Source organism: Otolemur garnettii, unplaced genomic scaffold (genome assembly GCF_000181295.1).
Source record: "Otolemur garnettii isolate 467f Iridium unplaced genomic scaffold, OtoGar3 scaffold00218, whole genome shotgun sequence".
Classification (NCBI taxonomy): domain Eukaryota; kingdom Metazoa; phylum Chordata; class Mammalia; order Primates; family Galagidae; genus Otolemur; species Otolemur garnettii.
Window position 1 is genome coordinate 1159314 of NW_003852613.1, and position 8151 is coordinate 1167464.

An 8151-nucleotide genomic window follows, 5' to 3' on the forward strand; every position below is an offset into this window, starting at 1 on the left:
GACTCCGCTCTGGCAGGCTGGAGAGGATGTGGTCGATGGAGAAGGCGCAGGGCCGCCCGGGACCCCTGCGGCTAGCCGCGCCCCCCGCCGCCGCCATGCCCGGCCCGGTCCGGCCGCTGCGACCGCGGGAATATATACGTCGGGGGGAGCGCGGTAATCCCCAGGCGGGGTGCCGAGTCCACGCGGGCTAATCCCGCAGCGCCGGCCTAGAGCTCGCTAATCCCCGATTGTGGCGGCAGGCAAGCCAGCTCCGCCTCGGCTCGCTGGGGCCGGCCGCTGTGCGGGAGGGCGACTTACGCCCCCGCTTGCGCCCTCCTGTCCGACAAGGGCCCGCTGCACGCGGCCACCCAGCGATCCCCCGGGAAGAGGCGGAGGGCTGCCGCCCGCCCGGCTTGCCAGTTAGCCCTTCCCCCCAACCCCCGTTGGGGCAGCCGCCCCGAGGACACTCGGACCCTGGCAGCGGACCCAGAGCGCGAAGGAGCCTCCTGGCCCAGCCCCTGGTCCCTCTCCTTCGGTCAGGGCTGATTGCTCGTCCCCTCTGGGTCCCCACGGTGGAGGTGAGTGCGTCTAGTCCACCCGAGGCGCGCACCCAAAACTCCTGGATTCCAACCTCAGTTGGGGCCCAATAGCACCGGCAACCTCTCGATCCCACCTGACTTGGCCGTGAACCTGCCAGATGCTTCCCAGCCTGGGTCTCAGTCTCCTGGAGGACGTGAGAGCTGGCAAAAAACTGCGCTGGCCGCCTGTTGCCCCCAGTTTTCAGCCCTCTTTCCTCAGTCAGGGAAACCTTTCCGACCCTCGTACGAGGCCCCTCCTCCTGCTTTCCCACCGGCCCCAGAGTACACCTCTCCCAAAAGAAATTCAACACCTCCACCCCACCTACCTCGCACCTCACTGGCTTCCAACAGCTGTCACAGGTGGGCTCTCCACCTCCACACTCTTCACTCAGGCCAATCCTGCTCTGACCTCACGTCCCTGGCTCCTTCTGCCCTAGGCTGGTGACCCGTGCTTGGTCCTCTCCCATTAACCTCTGCACACACTGTATAGCTCAAAGGAAAGACAACAGACTGCCTAGTTTATACCCAGCTAGCACTTCCTGGCTGTGTGATCTTCTGTAGGTTCCTTCACTTCTCTGTGCCTTAGTTTCCCAATCTATAAACTGGCATAATAATAGTGACCTAACTCAAGAGCTGCTCTAGGGCTCAACCAGTTAGCAAGTGAGAGATGTTTAGAGCCTGGTTGAGGCAGGTAGCAGGGGACTGAATGAATACGTGAGCTGCTATCCAGGAAACACAAATTTCTTCCCTTGCTGGCTCCTCTGTGGTCTCCTTTGACATCTCCACTCTGGTATCAGTTATGACAATTTGGACTTCAACTAACAAAACTTCTGACTCAACTTCTGTCGAAAGAGTGCCCAGGAATGGAGCCACCACCTCTGTGAGTGGCTCTGCCTCTCCCAGCCTGCCTCTTGGTTGCAGAATGGCTGTCACAGCCCCATACCTTTCATCTCTTCCTATGTGTCTCCTTGGGTGACTGTGGGGACCTCTCCCAGTAGACCTCCCTCACAGAACTTCCTCATGCACAGGCATCTGAACCAGTCACAATGTCCAGGAATTAGATCAGGGAGATGCACAGGGACTGACCACCTGCCAAAGTCAGAGTTCCCCTAGGGTGCAGACAGCAGGGTCAGTGGTGGGGAGGGCCACTACCACATCTGCGGTGCCCTCCTCCCAGCCCTGGCCATTCCTTTATCCCTCCACATTCTTACCTTGGGGGTCTCTTCCAGCCCTGGAGCCTCAGGCATCATCTCTGTGACAATGACTCCCAAGTTGACACCTCCAGCCTGGCCTCTCCTTCTGCTCCAGACTACTGCTTTCAGGAGTCTGTTCCATGTTCCATTTCTGTCACCAATAAATGTCTCCCAGTCACCATGCCAGAAACAAACTCAAGATCTTCTCACAATCCCTTCCTTGCCTTTGATAAATGGGCCACCTCCAACTGTCCCCCTTGGTGAATGTGACTTCTCCCCACCTACCTTCCTGGACACATGCCCTGCCTCTTTTCCAGTCTGCCTCAGTGAAGGGCCCATTGTGGCACTTTTAAATGTCAGCCAGTTCTTTGACACTCCTCCCTTTAAAAGGTGGAGTTTAGGCCGGGCGCAGTGGCTCACACCTGTAATCTCAGAACTTGGGAGGCTGAGGCAGGTGGATTGCCTGAGCTACTGGTTCGAGACCAGCCTGAGCAAGTGCAAGATCCCATTTCTAAAAAAATAGCCGGATGTTGTGGCAGGCACCTGTAGTCCTAGCTACTTGGGAAGCTGAGGCAAGAGGATCGCTTGAGCCCAAGAGTTTGAGGTTGCTGTGAGGCTGTGACGCCACAGCACTCTAGTTAGGGTGACAAAGTTAGACTGTCTCAAAAAAAAAGGTGGCATTTAATTGTCTAGTTTTCTTCTAACTGAGCCACATGAGCTGGCTCTAGTGACTCGCCTCAATCCAATATGTGGCAGGAATGATATTGTGTGATTTCTTTTTTGTTGTTGTTGCAGTTGTCATTTTTGTCTAGCTGGCCAGGGCCAGGTTAAAACCCGCCAGCCTCAGTACATGTGGCCAGTGCCTTAACCACTGTGCTATGGGCGCTGAGCCAACTTTTTTTGTTTTTTTTAGAGGCAGAGTCTCACTTTATTGCCCTTGGTAGAGTGCTGTGGAGTCACAGCTCACAACTCCTGGGCTTAGACGATTCTCCTGCCTCAGCCTCCCAAGTAGCTGGGAACTTTTTTTTTTTTTACATTGTGTGATTTCTGAGGTCATGTTACATAGATGACACAGCTATCCTCCTCCCTCATCTTGGGACACTTATGGTTAGCACCCAGCCAGCCAGCTGTGAGGACGCACAGCAGCAGGAGAGGCCACATGCATTGGTTAGCAGCCCCACCAGAAGTGGTCAAACAGCCAGCACTGAGCACCGACCAGCAAGGGAGGAAATCTCTGAGGTGGCGCTGGCCTCAGCCACCACCAAGCAACCACATGAGCTACCACAAGTAAGAATCACCTGGCTGAGCCCAGTCCAGCTCCAGCAATATGAGAGACAACAGTAATAGATGATGGTGAATGTTTGCACAGCAGTGAGCTTGAGGCTTTTTTTGTTTGTTTGTTTGTTTGTTTGTTTTTTGAGAAAGAGTCTCACTCTGTGCCTCTGGGTGCTGTCGCATCACAGCTCACAGCAACCTCAAACTCTTGGTCTTAAGTGATTCTCTTGCCTCAGACTCCTAAGTTGCTAGGACTACAGGCATAAGGTGCCTTTTTTATGCAGCTATAGTAATCAGTCCTGGGAATGGGTGCTGCCAACACAAAGGCCTCATCATGTGGTCAGACCAGGCAGTGGGCAGGAGTTAGGACTCTTGCCAAGGCGGACAGTGGGGACTTGCAGGAAAGTGAGGGAAATGTTCTTAGAAGACGGAGGAAAGGGCTCGGCACCTTTGGCTCAAGCGGCTAAGGTGCCAGCCACGTACACCTAAGGTGGCGGGTTCGAATCCCCAGCCTGGGCCCACCAAACAACAATGACAGCTGCAACCAAAAAATGGCCAGGCGCTGGGGCGGGTGCCTGTGGTCCCAGCTACTTGGAAGCCTGAGGCAGGAGACTCGCTTGAGCCCAGGAGTTGGAGGTTGCTGTGAGCAGTGATGCCATGGCACTCTATCCAGGGGGACAGCTTGAGGCTCCGTCTCAAGAAAAGAAAAAAAAAAAGAAGAAGATGGAGGAAAGGAGACCATTGTTGTAAAGTGGCAGAAAGATTAGCAACATTGTCACCTGTAGTTGAATAGAAACTAGGAAATATGCCTAATGAATAAAATGATCTAGCTCAGGATATGCCCAGAGAGAAAGCTGAAGGTGCCGCCTGGGTGCTTCTGCCGCTCTATAAAAAGAGAAGAGAACTGACTTAGGGTAAACCGTCAAATAGAAAGAATGCAGGTTCAACCTATATTTACCATAGGAACGAGCAATTTCACTGGTATTTACCCTTCAGAAATGAAAGCTTCTGCTCACACAAAATGCTGTGTATGAGCCCAGCACGGTAGCGCCCCAGCTACTCTGGAGGCCGAGGCAGGAGGATTGCTTGAACTCAGGACTTTGAGGTTGCTGTGAGCTGGGCTGCTGCCACCACTCTCTCCCCAGGACAACAGAGCTCAGAAAAAGAAAAGACGCTGTGTATGGACGTTTAGAGCAGCTCTATTCTAATCACCCAGAGAGTAAATAAACAGTGTGGTACAGTGACACTGTGGAATATGGCACAGTGGTAAATAAGAGGGGACTCTCAGCCACAGTGACCTGGGTACATACCTGTGAGGATGTGGGGCAAGCTCAGAGAACTCATGCTGCATGAAATAAGCCAGTCTCAGAAGGTTCCATTCTGTGGCTCCATGCATGGTGACAGTGAAGAGTGCTTCAGAGATGGGGGGGGACATGAAGGGGCATTTGGGGTGAGGGGCCAGGTCTGTGGCCTGACTGCAAACAGGGTTTTATGAATCTACACATGTGTTATTTATTTATTTATTTATTTTGAGACAGAGCCTCAAGCTGTCCCCCTGGGTAGAGTGCTGTGGCATCACACTCACAGCAACCTCCAACTCCTGGGCTCTAGTGAGTCTCCTGCCTCCACCTCCCAAGTAGCTGGGATTACAGGCGCCTGCCACAACGCCCGACTATTTTTTTTTTGGTTGCAGCCATCATTATTGTTTGGCGGGTCCGGGCTGGGGAATCGAACCCGCCACCTTAGGTGTACATGGCTGGTGCCTTAGCTGGTTGAGCTATAGGCGCCGAGCCTACACATGTGTTATAATACACAGGACTGTACGCCAGAAAAAGTCAAGTAACCGTATGTAATTTACAATTAAAATAAGAAAGTTGAAAGGAACCTGGACTTGCTAGGTTTGAAAGAGATACATTTTTTTACATTCAGCCTCTCAAGGCAACGAATGACTTCTAACTTAAGAGATGGAGCAAGTGTGGTGGCTCACACATATAATTCCAGTGTCCTGGGAGGCCAAGGTGGCAGGATCACTTGAGCCCAGGACTTAGACACCAGCCTGGGCACCATCTCTACAAAAGTTGGAATTAAAAAATGAGCAGTCTCAGCTACATGGGTGGCTGAGCCCTGGAGTTTAAGATTGCTGTGAGCCTGGGTGACAGAATGAGACTCTGTATCTATTTAAAGGAAAAAAAAAGACAAAGCTAAGGATGGGGCTTAGAACCCTTTGTTAAGATCCCAAAAGGGACATAAAGGTCTGCTTCCTGGACCCTTCCCAACAGCCTCCCAGGTCTGAGGGAGGGGTTCATGGCCTCAGAGCAGGAAGGAAACTGCCTCTGCCACCTCTGCCCTAGCCCCCTCCCACGGTCCTCCACCTGCTCCTCTCCCATCCTCACCTGAGAGCTGACTCCAGGGCTGCTGAGGAAGAGTGAGGGGAGACAGGGAAGCTTCAGGAGTCCTACTCTGGCTCTGAGATTTTGGGTGTCTTGTGTGAGGGGGAATGCATAGTGGCCCCTGTGTTCCCCACGCTCCAGGAAAGGGTCCAGGCGTTAACCATGGCCCTGCTACACCTCTTCCATTAAGTGGGTCCATGCAGGTGCCTGGTGGATAGGGGTGGGAGGAGTCTGGTGGGTCATAATTTCTGGGCAAATGCAGGAGAGGAAGGTTAAGCACCAGCCCGCCTGTTCAGTTGGGCCTGAAGGGCTTCTGAGAATCCTTCCCTCCTTCATCCCTCCCATTTCCAGACCTTCCCCTCATAGGTGGTCTGGGTGGTCTCCTGGCAAGTTGATCCAGGTCCTCATTCCCGAGGATCTGGAGCCCCTGGGTGCCCCTCCCTTCCAGGCATGGTGACCCTAGTGGCCTGGTAGAGAGGGCTGGGTGTGGAAGTATCACAATACACCCACCAGGGCACCAGGAGATGGAACATTCTTCCTGGCCCTCACTGTGTTGCAGCCGCCCTGGCTCCTAAGAGGAGCTGGGTCAGGTATCCCCCCCAGCATGGGGGTGCCTCTGCTTGCTAGCACCAGGAGCCCAGAGTGACTGAGCCACACTGGGCCTCCCCTGCCCCACCTGGGACCCAGAACCTCAAGTTGTGAGGATGGGGACTCCCTTCCCCAGCCCCTGCATTCAGCAGAGTGGAGGCAGCATCCCTGCCCCCCAGCCCGGGTGGGGAGGGCTCCAGGCACATTTTCCTGGGACGTCCTCATCCCCAAACTTCCCATCCTGCTCTGTCTGGCCCTGGGCCAGGCATTTCCACTATTTGCTGCTGCCCATGGGTCTGGAGTCGCCATTATTTTATTTATTTATTTATTTTTTAGAGCTAGAGTGTCACTTTGTCACCCTTGGTAGAGTGTGTAGCGTCACAGCTCACAGCAACCTCCAGCTCTTGGGCTTAGGCGAGTCTCTTGCCTCAGCCTCCCGAGTAGCTGGGATGGAGTCTTCATTACCTTATGGGCACTTCTCTCTGCACACCATGTGGGAAGCTCTGTCATTGGGGGGGGGTTTCCCTGCATGTGGCCAGGCAGGGCCACCTGAGCGAGCTGCCCAGAGGTGGCGGTGAGTGACGCAGTGTGGGGATGGGGGCTACTTATTAGTGTGCTCTTGGTTATGCTACTTCCATTGTGTGTCGGTACCTCAAGACAATACCAGCTCTGATGAGCCCTTCTAGTCATTTGGTAACCCATGCTCAGATGCCCTGTTCCTACCCAGGCTCAGTAATGTGCCAGGAGCTGCTTTTTTTTTTTTTTTTTTTGAGACAGAATCTCACTTTGGCACTCTTGGTAGAGTGGTGTGGTGTCATAGTTCATGGCAACCTACAGCTATTGGGCTCAAGTGATTCTCTTGCCTCAGCCTCCCAAGCAGCTGGGACTATACGTGCCCACCACAACATCCAGCTATTTTTAGAGATGGAATCTCGCTCTGGCTCAGGCTGGTCTTGAACCTGTGAGCTCAGGGCAATCCACCCGCTTTGGCCTCCCAGAGTGCTGGGATTACAGGCGTGAGCCGCTACACTGGCCCTCTCAGGAGCTGTTTTGGGAACGGTATGTGGCATAGCCTCACTGCAGACCCTCATCACATGCCTGCAGCCATGCCAACACTGCCTGCAGGGCCCCCACGGGGAGCTTTCCCCACAGGGCTGCTGGGGCTACAGCCTGAACCCACAGCAGCTCCACAGCTAAACCTGACTCCGCTCCATTAGTCACAAATGCCCCAGGGTGGTATTCCCCAGGTTTGTGCAGAGGCCTCCAAAACACAAAGCCTCACTGCACTGAGTTTTTCCCAGTGGTCAGAGAGGCCAAACTGCTGTGTTCCCAGAAACTTGTTCTTTTTGACTCTTCGTTAGTGGTTGTAAGAGAAGAGTTCTTTACATGTTCAAGAAACAAGTCCTGTATGGAATATATAATTTGCAAACTGTGGTCTTTTCTTCACTTGTTTATTTTTTTATTTTTATTATTTTTTATGTTTTTGGAGACAGAGTCTCACTGTGTCACCCGTGGTAGAGTGGGTGCCCTGCCATGGCGTCACAGCTTACAGCAACCTCAAACACTTGGTCTCAAGTGATTCTCTTGCCTCAACCTCCCAAGTAGCTGGGATGACAGGCGCCTGCCACAACTCCTGGCTATTTTTTTAAGAGACAGGGTCTCGCTCTTGTTCAGGCTAGTCTTGAACTCCTGAGGGTAAGCCATCTACCTGCCTCAGCCTCCCAGAGTGCTAGGATGCTGTGGCTTTGGTAGATGCCCATATTGAGTTGAGGAAGTTGAGGCATTATCCTGAAAGGGTATTGTGTGATCTACTGGTATTGGCAGGAGCCAGATAATGAATTACTTTGAGATGTGCTCAGAGCCACATCCCTGGACCCTTTCAGTCATTACCTGTGATGTCAACCTCTGCCATTCTTCCTGTGTCTCAGTTCAGGAATTGAACTTAGTCTTTCTTACAAAATAGGTGTTACAAGGGTTAGAAACCATTATGAATGTCATGCCCAAAGCTACAAATGCCCATCCCAGTTACACTTAGAAACTGGAGGCCCTGGGACATACTGTGAGATGGAGGTGGGCCAGGACTCCCTTCCTCACTTGTCCCTTCTGTGTTCCCAGTAAAGGGAGGCCAGGATGGCACTTTTTTTTTTT

General features: G+C 53.0%; 1 protein-coding gene across 1 annotated transcript in view; it reads right to left on the reverse strand.

Moving 5' to 3' along the window:
• The window catches only part of GSC2 (goosecoid homeobox 2), a 1088-nt gene extending 991 nt beyond the window's left edge, over positions 1–97 (reverse strand). The window contains exon 1 of the mRNA XM_003801732.1: positions 4–97. Within this exon, the coding sequence (XP_003801780.1) occupies positions 4–97 (94 nt within the window). The remainder of the gene's footprint in view (positions 1–3) is intronic.
• Between the last annotated feature and the right edge of the window lie 8054 nt (positions 98–8151).